The 18,449-nt window shown below is 49.0% G+C and overlaps 1 protein-coding gene across 2 annotated transcripts; it reads right to left on the bottom strand.

The window, feature by feature from the left end:
- Positions 1 to 2,819: 2,819 nt before the first annotated feature.
- Usb1 (U6 snRNA biogenesis phosphodiesterase 1) lies at positions 2,820 to 18,303 on the bottom strand. 2 transcript variants are annotated; one of them, XM_052166257.1, is made up of 7 exons: positions 18,124 to 18,303; positions 17,081 to 17,247; positions 11,719 to 11,902; positions 7,237 to 7,290; positions 6,205 to 6,310; positions 4,884 to 4,967; positions 2,820 to 3,733 (listed from the first exon to the last, which is right to left on the bottom strand). In XM_052166257.1, exons 1-7 carry the CDS (start codon positions 18,225 to 18,227, stop codon positions 3,629 to 3,631), a joined length of 804 nt encoding a protein of 267 aa, XP_052022217.1. In that variant the 5' UTR covers positions 18,228 to 18,303; the 3' UTR covers positions 2,820 to 3,628. The 2 variants fall into 2 exon arrangements, with proteins under 2 accessions (XP_052022217.1, XP_052022218.1); XM_052166258.1 differs by having other exon boundaries at positions 18,052 to 18,139.
- Positions 18,304 to 18,449: the final 146 nt, after the last annotated feature.

Below are 18,449 nucleotides of genomic sequence, written 5' to 3' on the forward strand. Positions count from 1 at the left end.
GAGCATTTGTTTCTATCTAGGTTTACTTTATTTGTAAAAAAGGATCCTGATTCAGTGCTCTTAACCTTTGAGCCATCTCTCTAGCCCCCATTACCTGATTCCCCCCCCCCATCAGTTTTAGAAGTATGTAGCTATGTGGTACACTCCCATTAGCTTTGCTGTCAGTAACCCCTCTGATAAAAGGGTCATGGGAAAATAGGTTGCCTGTTGTTCAAGACTTGGAGGCAGCTCAAAGGGGCTGGAATGGCTTGGAGAGATGGCTCGGTGGTTAAGAGCATTTAATCTGGGCTGGTGAGATGCCTCAGTGGTTAAGAGCATTGACTGCTTTCCCGAAGTTCGTGAGTTCAATTCCCAGCAACCACATGGTGGCTCACAACCACCCTTAATGAAATCTGAAGCCCTCTTCTAGTGTGTCTAAAGACAGCTACAGTGTACTTACATATAAGAATAAACAAATCTTTAAAAAAAAAAGAGCATTTATCTATCCTTCAGAGGATGCCAAGTTCGGTTCCCAGCACCCATGTCAGGTAGGTCAGAATTACCTGTGACTCTGGCTCTGGAGGAGCCTGACGCCCTCTTCTAGCCTCTGTAGGCATCCACATATACATGTGTAGATATACACCCCAAGTCTATCCCTGATGGGGCTTGAGAATGCAGAACACGTTATGCCTCCAGACACTCTCCCATGCCTCAGACCACCCCATTTCTTTAATCCACAAAACCCTATGGTCGGGAAGGTTGATTTGAAGCTGTTGCCACCTCATATTTGGGCACTTATCACTTCAGTGACTGGTACTGTGCCAGGCTGGCAAAACGGGACCCTTTTGGTCAACAGGACAGTCCTTTGGACTGTGGGTGTCAAGAGAAAGAAGAAATAAACAAACCAAGTACGTTCCCTCTCTCTTGGAAACAGAGCTGGGGTGGTCTGAAGAGGCAGAGGAGAAGGCTTTAGTGCCAGATGGCGATCAGCCAGCCAGGCCTTGGGATGAGCATCTCCCTGCCCTGCAGGGAGCATGTGAGGATGCCAGAGCCAGATGTGTTGATTCTGTTCTCTCCCAAGCGTGCTCAACCCCTCGTCGAGAACAATTCTTCCCGAACACCGCCCACCCAGTGGTGGACAAGCCTGCTCTGGCCTTCCATCTCCAGCTGCCTCTTGGGCTTCTCCTCTTTTGGAAGGAAGCACCCCAGTTGCTTCTGCACTGTCAGCGCTCCACTCTGGAGGCACACTGCATGTCTGGGTGGCTGCCAGCCTCCTCAGGCGCGGCTTACATGCCCATCCCCCTCGGCGGGCGAAGCTCAGACTTCCTTCCTCCATTGCCACCTCCGTTCCCTATTGAAGAGCTGCTCATTGATCTTCGCCCATTTCTCAAAGTGGCTGCACTTTAACTCCACGCGGGCGGTGCGCGCAGGCAACCTGCAGAGCCACATCCTCCCCCAGGAGAGCAGTGCTCAGTGGTTTGGGCGAGTACAAGGGCTGGGGGTTCTACTCAGCACACCTTGCCCGGTTTCCCTTTGATCACCCAGAGGGCCAGCCGTGGATTGCTCTATGGCCCAATTCAGGGCCTGGCACGGAGCAGGTGTCAGTAATGTGACGTGAGAGGCTACGGTTACCATGTTGCCTGCGGGCTAGAAAACATGCCTAGCTTCTTCTCCAGTGTGACTTCTGATGTCACTGGCACCAAGAGCAGGTTAGCGGAAGCCAGTAGAATGCTGTAGTGGCACTGGGGGAACAAGGCATGAATGTGTTAAGGCTAGGGAAAGGCAGCATTGTGAGGACATGAATCACAAGGCGGGAGCCAGAGACGTAGGCCTGAGCATGAGGTAAGTTAGGGATGGCCTGGGCTGTATGGTGGTGGAAGCTGAGGCTGGGGTTGAGTCAGGCCCTAATGTTCTCCAGTCCCCAGGCAAGCCACGGAACTGTTCTACAGTAATTACCTCTACCTAGGCTCAGCCGTGAAGGGCCTCGGACCGGCTTAGTACAGGTCATCTGGTGGAAAGTCTAAATGTCTGCGTTGGAGAAGTGAGGACAGCATCTCCCTGGGACATGCCAAAACCCAGGTTCCATACATTACATGCAGTGTCACTGGTAAAGTCCTAGCAGACAGGGCAACCCTATCATCCTATTTTCTTGCATAGGGGGATGTCTGTGTACATGTGTGCTGAGGTAGACATGTACACGTGTGAGCCAGAGGTCAATCCTAGGTGTCTGTTGCTCCTCAGGGGCCATCATGCTGTTATTTGAGACAGAGTATCTCATTGGCTAGAGCTTGGCAGATATATGGGGCTGGCTGGCGAGTGAGCCCAGGGTTCCTTCTGTCTCTCTGCCTCCCCAGTGCAGAGCACAAGTGTTTGGTACCAAGGCAGCTTCTAAAGGGTGGGTCCTAAGGACTGAGCTCAGGGCCTGGTACTTACAAAGCCTGCGCTAGCTCTCCAGCTCCCACTTGTTATAAACGTTATGGGCACGGGTGTGTTCTGCCTGCAGTATAAGCATCACATACATGCCTGGCACCTGAGAAGGCCAGAGCAGGGCTGGAGTCAGAATGGCTCTGAGCTGCCACGTGGGGTGGGGAGTCAAAGCTGTGCAGGGCTCTGCCACCATCAAGTGGCTGGAGAGAACTGTCTCCTGGGTGCTGTTCTCGGAACTCACGGGCCTGCGCACACATGCACACAACATACACATGCTAAGATAAACAGACACATAAAAATCGTTAAAGTCATAAGAACCTCCCAGGATCCCTGAACTGTGAAGCACAGCTGGAGGGGAGATCAGAGGCACCACTTACCTTAAAAGCAGAAGTAGTTTAAAATAAGGCACCACATTAAAAAGCCAGATTTTATTTGCTGAACATAATTTAAAACTGTAAAAAAAATATTTCTTCATCCATCACTAGAAATCCCCATGACAACCAGAAAGGCTTGGTTCTTTGCCCTGATAGGAACTTGATGGAAAATAAATTCTCCTATGCCTCCTTGGCCCTCACCCCACTTCCCACCCCCACCTGAAGAATGCTCAGCCACAGGGGCAGGGGTGTCCCGGCTGGAGGGAAGGCTGATGGGGAAAGCCGGGGTCACGGGTGTTGGAGGCCTGGCCTGCAGCCATAGCCAGGCCAGAGTGGAACATCTGCTGGGCTCCCCAGACACCTGGCTGGGTAAGTGGGAGGAAGGAATGAAGAAAACTGCTGTGGACCGCAAAGCAGCACCCTGTGCCCTGGCCCTGAAATGACCTCTCCTGGCACAGGATGGGATAAAGGGCCAAGGAGAAAAATAAAGGAGATTAAAAAGAGGATGACGGATGCATGGAGGCCCCAGTTTGACACAGGTGGGTCAGAAGGCAAGGATCTTAAGAACTGGTTGGTGGCCAATGGCATCAGCATAGATTAGAGCAGTGGAGAGCCCTCGGTGTGGACTGTGTGGGTGGGCTCCCCAGCCAGGCTCATTTTACTTTCCCAAGGAAGTGGAGGAAGAATTAGAGGTCCGGGCTGCCCTCTACTGGTGATTTCTGGAAATGACCACATTGCAGTAGCAGCCTACCAATGAGCAGCCCACTAGAACAGTACTGAGTGTGTGCTTAGGACCCCTGGCTGGGGCACCCCTCTCAGTCGGCCTGTAGAGAGGCATGGAACAAGGCTCACTTCAAAGGCATCGAGAAGAATTTGTTCCCGGACTTGCAGCGGACCTGGTTGGCCAGCACACGTAACAGCATCTCACAGTCTTCAAACTCATCCACGATTTCCTTCAGCCAGCAGCAGGGAGATGACAGCCATGTTAAGGGGAATCAGACCCAGAGCACCACCACCAAAAGCAGCCCAGTAAGCTGGCAAGTCTGAGAGTCACACAGACTCCAGGCTTGGCACCTACAATCTTGTTCCACCGTCTTACACATGAGGTGGGCCATTGCCTCGGCTTGCGGACGAGGACATAGAGCTCTGGGGACAGTGACTACTGTGAAGCTTGGTCTGGTCTGGGTCTAGGCTCTGCTGGAGCCAGACATCAGAGCACTTTGCTGTCTTCAATATGATCAAGCTGAGGGGGAAGGCCTGCAGAGATGATGACCCATGGACTTTGACTTGAAAGTATTTTTCGAAAATCCTAATCAGTTGCCAACACAAGAAAATCTGAAGACTGTACATAACAATCTGGATTTCTGGCTTCTCTTGAGGAAAAGAGAAATGCTGTCAGCAATGGGCCACACTGCTGACTGCCTTCGTGCAGGGGAGGGTGTCAGCTGCCACACTGTGCATGCAACTTCTCCTTCCAGGGCGCTGACAGGAAGGTTCCTGGTCCACATGCTATCAAAACGTGGCCTGGCCTGGCCTGGCGGCACAAGCCTGAAACCCCACAACTCAGAGATAGAAGGAACACTGCAAGATTGAGGCTTGCCTGCTCTAGAGTGAGTTCCAGGCCAAGCATGGAGGCACTGTGAGACCCTGCCTCAGAAACAGACCCGCAGTGCAACAGGTTCTGAGGGCTGGAGTTCCGGCACCTGACCTTCTTCCTCCATTTCCAACTGCCAGACCCAGACCCAGACCCAGACCTCTGACCTCAGGTACATGGCTGGGGCTGAGGGGCGGGTTTCCAGCCTCCTCACATGACAGGGTTGTAAGGCAGGGCACACGAAGCCCTAAAGATCTTGCTAAAATGCAATTCTGCTGCCCCAAGTCTAGGGGGAGCCAGAGCACCTATTTCATTACTCAGCTCCTAGCTGCTGCTGCTGGGTCAGGGATGGATGACACTTGAGAGGAAGGGAGGGGATGAGTGTCTCCTGCCTTGCTGCTCAGTTCCCGACAGCTTTAGGTCTAAGTACCCAATCCTCCCCTTTCTGTCCTCTGTCCATCCCATCATTTTGGAGCTCAGTGCTCTGTGGCCCTGCTCTGGAAATTCACCTGTAGTTCCTGCAGGCACTGTCCCTCCAGCTGGAGACGAGCATCACCCACACACCAGGCCAGACTGACATGAAATGAAGGGTCCTAGGGAAGAAAGGCGGGGAGTTAGGCTGCCACCTGACGGCATGGCAGGCCCATCCCCCACAGCAGTCTATGACGGTCCTGTTGGGTCTACCTGTAGGATCCCTGGCTGCCCCAGTGCTGAAGCCAAGTCCCCTGCCCACACAGACATAATAGCTGGTGCCTCTCCTCAGTACAGGAGTGTGCTCCTCCTCCAAATGCAACAGTGACAGCCTAAGACCAATGTGATGATATCTGGCGGTAAGTAGGGTTAATGAGGGCACTGGGTGGTACCCTTAGAAAAAAAGATGTGTGTGTGTGTGGGGGGGGGGGCAATGACTCGGAGGTTAAGAACAATGGCAGCTTTCCTAGGGGACAGAGGTTTGATCCCCAGCACCTACTTGATGGTTAACAAATCTCCTTAAAGAATGTAAGTAACACTAGTACCAGGGGAAATCTCACGCCCTCTAATGGCCTCCAAGGGCACTGCATGCACATGGTACACAGAGGTGGGCAAAACATCCATAAGCACAGAAACAATTAAAACTCAAAGGCGGAGGGTAGAGAGGGGTGCATTCTTTTCCACCCTTGAGGGAAGGATAGTGAGGGACCGCCAAAGCCTTCATCAGAACCCAGTCACGTAGGCCCTGGACCCTGGACATCCTGCTTTCAGGGTTCAAGGCGTTTGCTACCATACCCAGCTATAACTCTACTTTCTGATCTAGAAAATTTCAGCAGAGGTCATACTTTTCAGACTAAATGAACAAAACCCCCAAATGTCAACAATGTTGAGGAAACAATAATTATCTCTATTTAAAAAGAACTGTACACCTGGGTATGGTTTTGAAAAACACACTGATAGAATCAAAGGACTGTTACAGCTGTGACATTGGAGTCCCAGGAGGGCGTAGGGAAGGTACGGTGAGACTGTAAAGCTATGGCTCTTCCTGAAGAGTCATTTCCATGTGTTGGTGACAACCACTTAGGAAAGACAGGCCAAACAGAGACTCTACAGAGTAGAAGTACAAATCACAAGATGCATGTAGAGTTCTTTGAAATGTTGAACTTTGGGTAGACACCTAGAACTCCAATCCCGTGTTCTGGCACTCAGGGCTCCCTCTACACAGGGAAGTTCTGGAGTTTTCTTTAGTTGGCTCTGATGGGCTTCTTGGAGGGTGCTCTGTTCCGGGCTGGTAGAGCAGCAGCCCTATGGCAGAAACCGGAACCGTCTCTGTCCCCTTTCCTCAGCCCTGTGCATTACCTGGTAGAAAGTAGTGAGGTCAAATTCCTTCATGACTCCGTCCACCTGTGAAACCAGGTCCAGGAACTGGGCATGCCCTGAACTGACCTCGAGCCCCACAAAGGTCCTAGGAAGAGGACAACAGGGGCACAAAGTGCAGCGGGTGAGCACAAACAACAACACGGAGCAGGAGGGGTCCAACAGGAAGCCTGGGGCATGGCTGTGGCTCCTCCTATCTTCCCGCCATGTCCTTGCTGCCCCACCAACCAGCTCTTTCAGTCTACCTTCCTTCCTGACTTAAAATGTTTCTTTCACTGGCTGTCTCTTCTGGTGTCTAGGAGACCCTGCGGGGCCTTCATCTACCACTGCATACGCCACCCTCTGCCTCCCTTCTCTGGCAGACCCTGTGGACTCATCGCCCTCTCAGAGCTCTGCTCTTTGGTACCCGCTTCTTCCTGCAGGTGCTGAGAACTCTGACTTCAGTAACTAAATCCTCTCATGAAGTCTGGTCTCTACCTTCTAATCCTTCCTCAGAAATGCTCTTATCAAAGTGGCCAGTGAGTATGATGATTTCTACGTTACCAAAGCCACGAGTCCTGTCCTCACTTGCTTGGCAATATCAGACGCAGTTGACTCCCCACACCTGGAAACCCTTCAGCTTATAAAGTTAGAGAACCTACAACCAAGGACAAAGGACACATGCCCTTTCAGAGCAGCTGAGAGGCGGGGCTTGGCAACTGGGCTGGACAGGGAGGCCCTGCAGATACAAAGGCCACCTTACCTCACTTAATGCTTTAGGACTTGTAACCCTTCAAACCTCATCCCTATGACAGGGAGCGAGCTAGACAAGACCAGGTCTCCACCTGCACAGCCCACGCTGCACTGAGATAGCCCCTACTCTGTACTGCATCCCCAGAAATCCCTCGAGTTCTTCTCCCTAATAGGTAGGTCTGGGTTTAGGAAGCGATGCCTGGCAGATACAGATGAAAACAGAGTACAGCCCCTCTATTTTGGCCACAGATAATCTTCCAGTGACTTAAGTCAGGGACCCACCTGGTTTTCTCTTGATTGGTATAAATCTTTACCCTGTTGGCAGTAAAGAAGAACCTGAAATTTAAAAGAAGATATTTCAAGAAAAAAAAAAGAAATAAAATAACAGTTCATATTTTAAAACCCAGAACTTTCACTGGGGAAGGTGATGGATGTCTGCAGTCTTGTGCTCAGGAGGCCAAGACAGAAGATCTCAATTATAGTAAAAGTTTGTCAAGAACAAACAAGCAAACAAAGCATGCGGTCCTCTTACTATCTTCCCCAAATAGCTTTTTAAAAATATAATTAACTCATTTATAATCAATATTGTTACCCATGACTTAAGTGGAAAATTATAGTAAAAATATCCTATATTATAGTTAATCAATACCCTAAATCACCCTCTCAACATGTGGCAGTGTCCAGGTACCAGCAAAAACTTTGCTTTGCTGACAGCGGTTCATGCCAAGAAACAACTTGAAGCTACCAAGTTGACTGGCTGCTAACTTCACTGCTGTATGGTCGAATGCTCTGCTGCGCATCTGAGAAGTCGTTCGTTGTGTGTGTGGTAACAGAGCTGACATGACGCTGTGAAGCAGGCCCGACGGTTACAGACAAGACAATGGAAGCCTAGTGAGGCTGAAGTTGATTGCAAAGCCCTTGTTCTCAGTCTACAAAGCTTTGGTGAAGTGGGCCTGTTGTAGAAAGTAGGCAGAAAGCCCATCACTCAGGGACCAGAGTTGGGGCTGTCTGCCCGTGCTTGGTCATCTCAACTCAACAAGCTCAGAGTCCTGCTTCATAAGGGCACATGGCAGAAAATGGAGCAAGGACAACATCAAATCCACTTTCCCAAAGGCGCCAATCCTGCAGTGCAGGGGCTGCTCTCTGATCCTCCAGTGCACAGGGCAACAGGCTGCACACTCGTCCCACAGAGACTGATACTGCTTGTTTCCAGCACATAGCCTGCTCTGTTAAAGACCTCGTTAGTGCCCACCAGGAGGCCCAGGAGGGGCCTGCCCAGGAGTGGCTTCTCCTTAGGAGGGGCTGCGTGGATTCTCACTTACTGGCTTCTCACCTTCACACAGCATGGCTGCAGTGCGTCTGTCTGTCCTGTTACCTGACAGTTCTGCTGATCACCCAACGTGAATTCTAGTTTGACCAGGAAACGACTCCAGTAAGGTAAGGGCAGCATTCTCTAGAACAAAGGGAAAGGGCTTTTCCATTCTTTACTTACAAGGGGAGCAGATAAACAGAGTCCAGAGTCATTCCCATGACAGCTGCTGAAACTATTAAACAAGGACAATAACAACAACCACCTGGGCACTGGCTCAGTGACCAGTGATTAAGAGCACTTGTGTAACCATGAGGACTGGTGTTCTGATACCAGGACCCATCTAACAAGTTGGGCATCCTGTGTACACCTGTAACCTCAGCTACAAGTGGGATGGAGACAGAAGGATTGCTGGGGCTTGCAGGCTTCCAAGCCTAGCCAAGAAAACACAGGCTCCAGGTTTGGAAAAGGCCCTGCCTCAGAGCACTAGGCAAAGACTGACAGAAGACAGCTGATGCTTGCTTCGGGTCTCCAGATGCACACCAAGGCACAGGCCCTCACACACACATGCATGTATGTGCTACCCCCATATGCACACTTTAAAACGTGTTTTACATTTTTGTGTGTGAGTGGTTTGCCTGCATGCGTGTCTGTGGACCACACGTATTGGGTGCATATGGAAGCTGGAAGAAGCCTGAGAGCCTATGAGGTGCAGTCAGTTCGAGCTGGGAACTGAACCCAGGTCTTCTGTAAGAATAGCCAGTGCCTTTAACTGCTGAGGGATCCCCTCAAGTCCAACAAACATGTTTTAAAGGAGCCTGAAGGGCCGGGGAGATAGTCAACAGGTAAGTTGACAAGTGGAAGGAGTCAGAGCTCTGGGACCCGTGGGAAAGCATAACATAAGCACCTGTAACTCCAGCGCTTCCGTCTGGAGATGGATCAGAGATGGGAAGAGGCCTCAGACTAGGTAATCTGAGACGCAGAGAAGAAAAACAATAAGGAATTCTATGTCAAGAGATGCGGAAGGTGAGGACCAACACCTGACTTCTCCATGCATGCTGTTGTAGAATGTGCCATATTCACATATAGGAAAATGCATATATACACACATTGATGGCTCCCTTCACACTGAGAAGGAAGCCAACCTTGGGGACAGAGCTGAGACAGCATGACGCAGTAACATCTGGTTACGTCCATCTACTCAGGCATGAAGCTAGGCGATCTCTGGGCCAGTCTAGGTTGGGTTCCGGCACCTGGGGCAGTCCTCATACTACCGGCTCAGTAACCCTGACAGTGGCAATCACAGCGGGCTCAACTGAGGTGGGCTTTAGCCGTTTTCTCACCAACTGACTGCACTGGAGCAAATTCTTTCCTCTTCAACCAAATGAGGAGTTTTCCATTTGGAAGAGCCACACTCCCGAGTTCTGAGCCTTAGGCCTCCTCTGCAGCGGGGTTGGGACTCACTAGAAGACTTCTATTTCCACCCATCCCATGCCTTCATAGGGGTGTCTATGAAGAAAGATTCTGCAGACATGGCTAGAGAGCCGGCCCAGTGGGTAAGAGCACTGGCTGCTTCGGCAGAGGCCTGGGGTTGAGTTCTCAGCATCTACACAGTGTCCCACAACCTTCCAGATCTCTGATGTTCTCTTGTGATCTCCACCAGTACAGGCACATACAGACATGCAGGCAAAACACTCATAACATAAAATAAAAAATAAATATTTAAAAAAAGACTCTGGTGGTTTGAATAGGTCTGGCTCCCCCAGACTCCTGTGTTTGAGTTGGCTCATAGGGAGTAGCACTATTAGGAGGTGTGACTTTGTTGGAGGAAGGGTGTCATGGCGGGGAAGGCTCTGAAGTCTGCTATACTTAAGCTACACCCAGGTGGTAACAGTCTCCTTCTGGGGCCTGTGGATCCAGACGCAGACCTCAGCCCCTCTAGCACCAGATCTGTCTGGACACCCCTGTGCTTCCCACGGTGACTGCAACTGCAATCGAGCCCTAAATAAATGCTCTTCTTTATAAGAGTTGCTGTGGCCACGGTGTCTCGTTACAGCAATAGAAACCCTAATTAAGACAGACTCAGAAGCCGGGCAGTGGTGGCGCACGCCTGTAATCCCAGCACTCTGGGAGGCAGAGGCTGGAGGATTTCTGAGTTTGAGGCCAGCCTGGGCTACAGAGTGAGTTCCAGGACAGCCAGGGCTACACAGAGAAACCCTGTCTCGAAAAAACCAAATCCAAAAAAACAAAAAAAAAAAAAACCAAAACAAAAAAAAAAGACAGACTCAGAGATAAAAGCAGATTCAGAAATGCACTGACAAGATAGTTTTGTGAGTTCTTTATAGAACTAGTAGTCCTCAGAGGCCCCAGAGAGCCCCAAGGAAGAACCTCTGTACTCAGTCCTGAGCAAGCCCCCACTGATGCAGTTAAGAACCAGAATGCCCGGAGAGGCCTGAGCGTTCGGAGGAGCTGGTGTCCGGATGGAGGAGCTCTGACTCCACAGAGGGAGGGCATGGGAATGAGTGCGTGTGAGGGTGAGCGGACAAAGCCTTGGGAGAAGACTTGGTGGAAAGAGCAGGCAAGGCATGTCAGCAGCAGTAAAGCAGGTTGAGTGCGGAGATGCCCTAAGTGGTAGAGAACCGGGGTGGGGCCAGCTGTGCCCTTTCTAAGCCCCGCCCTAGGTGCCTCTTCCACCCTCTTCCTTACATCTTTCTAAATGTCCTTTGTACGGATGGGATGGAGCACAGTGACGTGGTACTTGTGTAGCTCCACCTCTCCTCTGTAGGTTTGGCTGTGGTGGCTTATGCCCAGCCCAGCACTCAGGAAGCTGAGGTTTGGTTTCTATAAATCCAGAGCCAGCCTTGTCTATAGAGCCTGCCTGCCTGTCTTAGAAAATAAACTGGAAAAACAAACAAACAAACAAACAAAAACCCAACAACTTGGAAACCCAGGAAGTAAGCTGCTTTCCTGAATTTTGTTCTTCTAGCAAATGGTCATTATGGGGGTGGGGGTGTGACATCATAGGAAGCTCTGATTTGTACCAAAATCACAATTCTTGGCTAACCTAGGGACTTAACGTGCAGCCAACATCTAACGTAGAGAACAACTTGTGGGAAGAAGTCCTTAGTCCGCAAGGCTGCACTAACTCTGGAATATTGGCGTCAGAACTGCACTACCCTGTGGGCCACCCAGTGAGTATCCGGAGAGCTGCAGAAGTGCAGGAATGGGAGAAGCTCTGTGTATCTGGCAACAGGAGTGCTGGAAATCCTAGGGGAGCTTAGAGACAGCCAGCAGGGCTTCCATAGTCAACACAGACTATGGAGGAGCTCATGTGAGGTGCCTGCCTCACCCTGGATGGGCAGCACAGAAGTCTGCTTGCTGGGGACCATGCCCACCTCCAAGACCACTAAGGCCCAGGAAAGGAGGGGGAACTGATGGAGGACGGAAGTGCTCACCTTTGGCAAGAGGCCATGCGGTCTTTGAGCGCCTGCACAAAGGGGAGGATCCAGTGGTGCCGGAGAACCACGCTCTGAGACAGGCTGAGGTGGAACTCCTCCATCAGTACCAGTCGAGGTACGAACATCTGAGCTCGGGGCAGCAGCACATCAAGCAGATCCTGGAAGTCCTCCTTCGCCTCATCTAGAGAAAGAGTAGGGAGGTTAGACCACCCTCCGAGCCAAGCTGTCACAGGTGAATAAAAAGCCGAAAGAGCAGAGACGCCCTTATAGTCAGCTTACCGATATTTTGATGTCTCTTCAAACAAGTTTATTATGATGATTGTGGGGACACACACAACCCTACTTTCCAGAGTTGGCTCTCTCCTTCCCCCTCGTTTGGGGCAGGGTCTCCTGTCTCTGCTGTGGGACTGTGGGATGGCTAGCCTGTGAGCTTCTCTGTGGTTCTCCCCATCTACACGGTAGGAGTGCTGGATCACAGATGACGTCAACCATCTGCCTTTTTATGGGTTCCAGGGATTGAACCCTGCAAGTTATCAGGCTTGCATGCCAAGCACTTTTACCTGTTGAGCCATCTAGATGGGACCTTAATGTGGATTAAATAAAAAAAATTATGTGTTTTATCGCAAGTAGGTATGTTACCGTGTATGTGCCTGGTGTGTGTAGAGTTCAGAAGACGGTGCCAAATTCCCTGGAACTGGGGTTATGGATGGTAATGAACTGCCATGTGGATAATGGGAATTAAACCCAGGTCCTCTGCAAGAGCAGTAAGTGCTCTTAACCTGAGCCATCTCTCCAGCCCTTACTATGAATTTCTGAGTGTAGTTAACATGTATTTATTGTAAGAATTCAAGTAAACAAGAAGTACCCAGCAGGTGAAGAATATTGGGGGATCTGGGGGTAGATCTGGTAGGTTGTAAGGGGGATTTGTTGTGGTTGAGCCTGGTACTGTTCTTGTGAACCAATCCCCTAATGAATAAAGGAGCCAATCACTGGGCGAGTAGGAGGGACTTCCAGGTTGGACAAAGGAAGAGAGTAAGCAGGAGAGAGGTCTTTTTGGATGGGGATAGCATGAGGACATGAAGTGTCTCCCAGTTTTAATGGTGGATCTGTCAGGATTCTCCACTGGAGGATTTAGATTTAATAAGGCTTACTAGATCAGGATTTTAGTTGCTGTGCCCAGCAACTGTCGTTACTGTCGTTTCTGAACTAAGTTTGTATTGTGCTTCCTTCATGAGGTGGCTCATCTGGGTTCAAGAGAGAAAGGTACAGTGGCAAAGCATGGGTTTGCCTGAAGTGCACCACAGAGACCGTGGGGGATCTGAAGCAAGGGGTTGGCATGGTAGTGACTTGTTAGTGGGAACTTAGCGAGCTGGCTGAAGAGATTTTGGAGCTCTGAGTCAGAAAGTCCCCAAGAGATAAAAACAGGTTGGCCATTGCCCACCGGTGCATGGTCATCCAGGCTGCTGGGGAAACGTGCTGGTTCATTTTTTTTTTTTTTAATATTTCCCGCAACAGGGATTAAAATGTATCCATGTATGAAATTTACAAAAACATCAATAAAAATATATTAAAAAGGGGATGCTCTGTTGGCTTAGCAGATAAAGGCTCCCACTGCCACATCTGACGTCCAGACACTGCTCACTCTGACCACTGACTCCTGTAGTTGTCCTCTGATCTCCACATGTGTGTAGTGGCTTGCATGTGTCCACATACATACATACATGCACTCAGTAAGTAAATAAATGAAAACGATGTTTAAAAAGAGGAATACAGGGGGCTTCTGGTATCTAGTCCAGGCTATAGGAAGCCCAATTGTTGTCCACAACAAGCAAAATCCTCAGCAAACTGAAAAAAACAAAAGCTCTTCACGGAGCTGTGAGAAGCAAGGCCACAGGTGTGTGCAGCCACAGGTGTGTGCAACTTGCACATGATCAGACCAGAAACACCTGAGCTCACACTTCCTGAGGAGTAATTTGCAAATTTTTTTTAACTCAAACACATATTGTGTTTGTGTTAAATTTGTAGGCTGCAGCAAAAGATCTTTTTTTTTTTTTTAAAGATTTATTTATCATTATATGTAAGTACACTGTAGCTGTCTTCAAACACACCAGAAGAGGGCATCAGATCTCCTTACAGATGGTTGTGAGCCACCATGTGGTTGCTGGGATTTAAACTCAGGACCTTTGGAAGAGCAGTCGGTGCTCTTAACCGTTGAGCCATCTCTCCAGCCCAGCAAAAGATCTTAAAAGGATTCCCAGCATTAAAGGCATACGTTTGATCTCAACCCTGGGGCCAGGCTGGGAGAAGTGGCGCAGCAGTTAAGAGCTCGCATGGTGACCGGATTGCCTTTCAACCTCTGTGGCACCTGCACACACGAGAGCAAACTCTGACACATAATTGAGAGACGGTGTCTTTCTATGTAGCCCTGGCTGTCCGGAAACTATGTAGATCAGGCTGGTCCTGAACTCACAGAGCTCTGCCTCCCGGAGACTCTCAGGTGCTGGGATTAAAGGCTGCAATGCCACACCCTGCAAAGCAAATCTTTAAAAATAAATAAATGAAATTCATGACCTAAGCTTCCACTTTAGGAATTTAGGAAAGGAAGGGTGAACTCATTCAAAGTAATCAGAAGAAATAACTAACATTAGAGGAGAAAGAAATGAAACTGAAAATGGAATCGATAGAGAAAGTCAACAGAACCAGAACTGGGTGACTAGGGTCTGCTTATGGGAAGTGTTCCTCTGAGTGCTACATCCAGACCACTGTATTGGTCAATAGCTATGAAGATGAATAAGATCAACTGCACTAAATTTAAAATGTCTGCCCTTTAAAAGGCACAGCCCAGAGGGAGAGAAAAAAAAAAAGCCTCAGACTGAGAAATACTGATAAAGAATACAGAAAAAAATATAGAACTGTTAGAATTCATTAAGAAAACTTGGTTAAGGCCACGTGTTCACCATCCCAGCACTTGGGAGACTCAGGCAGATGCACTTCAGTGAGTCTGAGAGCAGCTTGGTTTATGTGGTGAGTTCAAGGCCAGTCAGGGATATAAAGTGAGACCCCGTCAAAAAAAAAAAAAAAGAAAAAGAAAAGAAAAAAAAAAGTAAAATAAAGCCACGCTGCCAGTTCTAGGACACTCAGGGCTGTCTAGAAAAAACAAAACAAACAACAACACAAACAAAAAAAATAATAGGCTCTGAACCGCAATGCTCAACTTCATGTGAAAAACAAAACAAAACAAAAAACCAGGACAGCCAAAACAATCCTGAACAACAAAAGAACTTCTGGGGTATCACCATTCCTGACCTCAAGCTGTACCACAGACCAACAGTAATAAACCCTGCACGGTCTTGATATAGAAACAGACAAGTTGATCAATAGAATCAAATCGGAGACCCTGAGATAAATCCACACACCTATGAACACTTGATATTTGACAAAGAAATCAAAACCATGTAGTGGAAAAAAGAAGGCATCTTCAACAAACGGTGCTGGTCTAACTTCATGTATTAGAATACAAATAGATCCGTATTTATTACCCTGCAAAAACCTCAGGCTTCTGCAAAAAGGCCTCAACATAAAAACAAAACAACCAAACAAATAGAAAACAAAAGGGGAAAAAAAAACCCTTTTTATATGTGAGAATAAAGGACACTTAAAAGTGCAGAGCCCGAGGCTTGGGAATGTGCTTCCATTGTGAGGAATTCAGGTACCATTTCTTGCTTTTTCACACCTCATAAAGGTGCTTCTGGGCAATTTAGGAATGATCAAGATGATCTGACAGATGTTTTCAAGAAAATATGGTTTGGGGTTAAGCTTTAAACATCTGCAGGAAATGTGTAGTAGTTTGTGGCAGCTAGATGGGAAACCTTCCTAAGAGTCTGTGTGGCTAAAGGACAGGGATAGGAACCGTGCAGCAGTCTCTGCTGTGGGAGAGAGGAACAGGGCGGTTCAAGAACGAGTTATATTTGCAATTTTGTTTTGTTAACTAATGTCTTGAAGGGAAAAAAACTATTAAAAAACAAAAACAAAAAAAAAGCATATGGAAGATACTCCTCATCAGTCTACAGAGAGCCAGCGCTCCTCGGCGCCGCCAGGACACTAATTCATCGCTATAGGAAACACAAAATGGTGTGGCTGTGGTGGGGAAATTCGGTATTTTTTTTTTAAATTAAAAATACTGTTACCATACAATCTATACAATCATCCCACCTATCAATCACATTCCTTATCATTTACACAAGGACCTGCTGAAATATGGCCACACAAAAGCCTGTGGTACACAGACAGACACATACATGCACACACATGTTTTATTTTTTGAGGTAGGATCTCACTGTGTAGCTCTGGCTGGCCTAGAACTCAGAGATCCACTTGCCTCTACTTCCCTAAAGGCATGTGCCACCACACCAGGCCAGCCTAGTGCATTTTTATGTATATCTGCTCATATTTAGGAACAGCCAAAATCTCCTTTAATACATGAGCTGGGGTAGAGTCAGACAATGGAATATTAGTTAGCACTAATAAGAAATGCACTTTCAAGATGTGACAAGGTGTATGTGCAGATAGAGCACTCATAGACATAAATAAAATCTAAAAAAAACAACTAGCCATAATACTAATGCTTGTGAAGTTTGGTGATTATAATGTGGGCTCAGGCCAGGTGGTGGCGGCACACACCTTTAAGTCTAGCATCGGGGAGGCAGAGGCAGGCAGGTGTCTGAGTTCTGGGACAGACAGGACTACATAGAGATACCCTACCTCAAAAAAGCAAAAAAGAGCCGGGCGCTGGTGCCACACACCTGTAATCCCAGCACTTGGGAGGCAGAGGCAGGTGGATTTCTGAGTTCGAGGCCAACCTGGTCTACAGAGTGAGTTCCAGGGCAGCCAGGGCTACACAAAAAAACCCTATCTCGAAAACAAACAAACAAACAAAAAAGAAAAAAACACACCCAAAACGGAAAAAAAACCACGAAACAACAACAATGAAAAAGTGGGTCCATCTGTTGTGGGCAATGTAGCACGCTGGATGGTGGATACTGACAATGGGTGAGTCTACACAAAATCAGAGCCACCACTTTGTGTACTGGCCTATGAACGTGGTACAGATTATCTGATTTAATCTTCTAAAGAGATAGATACTATCACCCCCACTTTAGAGGTGCAGAAATGAAGACCCTGAGACACCCAGAACACCCAGTGCAGTGAGGTCTAATTCAGCAGTGAGGTGGTCTGTCACCTCCTCAGAGCTGGGGTGGGATATGAATCCAGCACACAGGGGCCCTAGTTTCTCCCTCCTAGCCGGCCATAGCATGCGGCATTTTTTTTTTTTTTACACCATTTGCCACTGGCGACTCACACGGTATGTAGATGTGGGTGGCCCAGTTGCCGCGCTCATGGGGAAAGGTTCGGATGCGACCCCCATGCTTTGCACTGTCATCCTCAGGCCCTTCCTCTGTGCTGGGGAACATGCTCAGCACACTGTCAGGCACTGGAAACTTCTGACTGGGAAGGGGGTTCTGGCCACTGCAAAAGAAGAACAAACATCTATCCTCATTTATGTCCCTTTGCGCAACGAAAGTTCTAAGCCATTATGCACAGCGATTTTTAATGCACACCAGTCTTGCCACGTAGACCAGGTTGGTCACAAACTTGATCCTCCTCTCTCAGCCACAGTGGCTGAGTATAAATTTCCAGGAAGGTGTTTGAGCTTCTTCTAGAGAGCCATAGCTTTCTAGAACTACTGAAGTTTCCTAGTTACTCTGGGAGTCAGACCTCAGCAGGCTCTTGGTCCCCATGGGAAACACTTCAGCAGCAGAGTGGCATAGAGGTCCTTATTATAGTTGGACAGGACTGTGATGATGGTGCCTTACATTAATTTCCTCACCTGTAGAGCATATTTCCATTTGCTAGAGCTCTTGTGAAATGAACTGACATACTACATTCAGCAAAGACCGGTATTTAAGAACCTTGAAGTATAAGATTTTCATGGGTTTTGCGCCAGCCAGCCTGGAGTCTCCAGTCTCCCGTGTGGCTCCCGGTGGCTATTCGTTAACCATTTACTAGACGAACGAAAAGCTTGGGCTATTATTGTATTGTGTTCAAATGAGGAAACATCTTGGAAGAAACATGGTCGCCCACCAAAGGAGAAAAAGGCACCAGAGGGCTGGACTTGAGCTCGTGTCCTCACTCCCAACTTTGCCAAGGTGTGTGTGTGTGTGTGTGTGTGTGTGCGCGCTATTCCAGGGCTTTGTCCAAGGTGTGTTCGGTCTCCTTTCCCTCGACATCGCTTTTTCTGTTCCTGGGGAACCAACCCACCCTCCTGGTTACCTGGGAGGCTCGGGTCCCATTGGGGTTTCAAAAGAATCTACGCTCGAGAGAGAAAAATTCCTCGCTCCTCACCAACGATGGAGTCCAGACCCCGGTTTGCTCCGCCCCGCGGCGACGGCCTCCGCTTCATCCTCGGAACCGCTGCTGCTGTAGCCCACCAGGGGCGCCGCGCTCATGGGGCCTCGACCACAAACCCAGTCCACGGACAACCTGATCCGGCTCCCCGAGTTCCGCTGAGCCGGAAGTGTTCTCTGGGGCGGGACCTAAAGTAGCTCCACCTCGGGGCGGGGTCTGGAGACGGGGGTGGGGTGAGGGGTGGGGCAAAGCCCAGCGGATCTGTAGGACTGACTGTGCCCACCGCCTGTGCGGTAGAGGCTGTAGGCTGCCTTTCGGGTCGC

The sequence above is a fragment of the Apodemus sylvaticus genome, chromosome 21 (genome assembly GCF_947179515.1).
Source record: "Apodemus sylvaticus chromosome 21, mApoSyl1.1, whole genome shotgun sequence".
In the NCBI taxonomy this organism is placed as follows: Eukaryota; Metazoa; Chordata; class Mammalia; order Rodentia; family Muridae; genus Apodemus; species Apodemus sylvaticus.

Excerpts from the sequence above, each read along its gene's own strand:
- Usb1 (XM_052166257.1), bottom strand. The coding sequence starts at position 18,227 with ATGAGCGCGGCGCCCCTGGTGGGCTACAGCAGCAGCGGTTCCGAGGAT. Across the intron at positions 11,903-17,080 it reads CACCCACATCTACATACCGT|ATGAGGCGAAGGAGGACTTC; the intron begins GTGAGTCGCCAG and ends CTCTTTCTCTAG. Across the intron at positions 3,734-4,883 it reads AGTGCCTGCAGGAACTACAG|GAAATCGTGGATGAGTTTGA; the intron begins GTGAATTTCCAG and ends TGCTGGCTGAAG.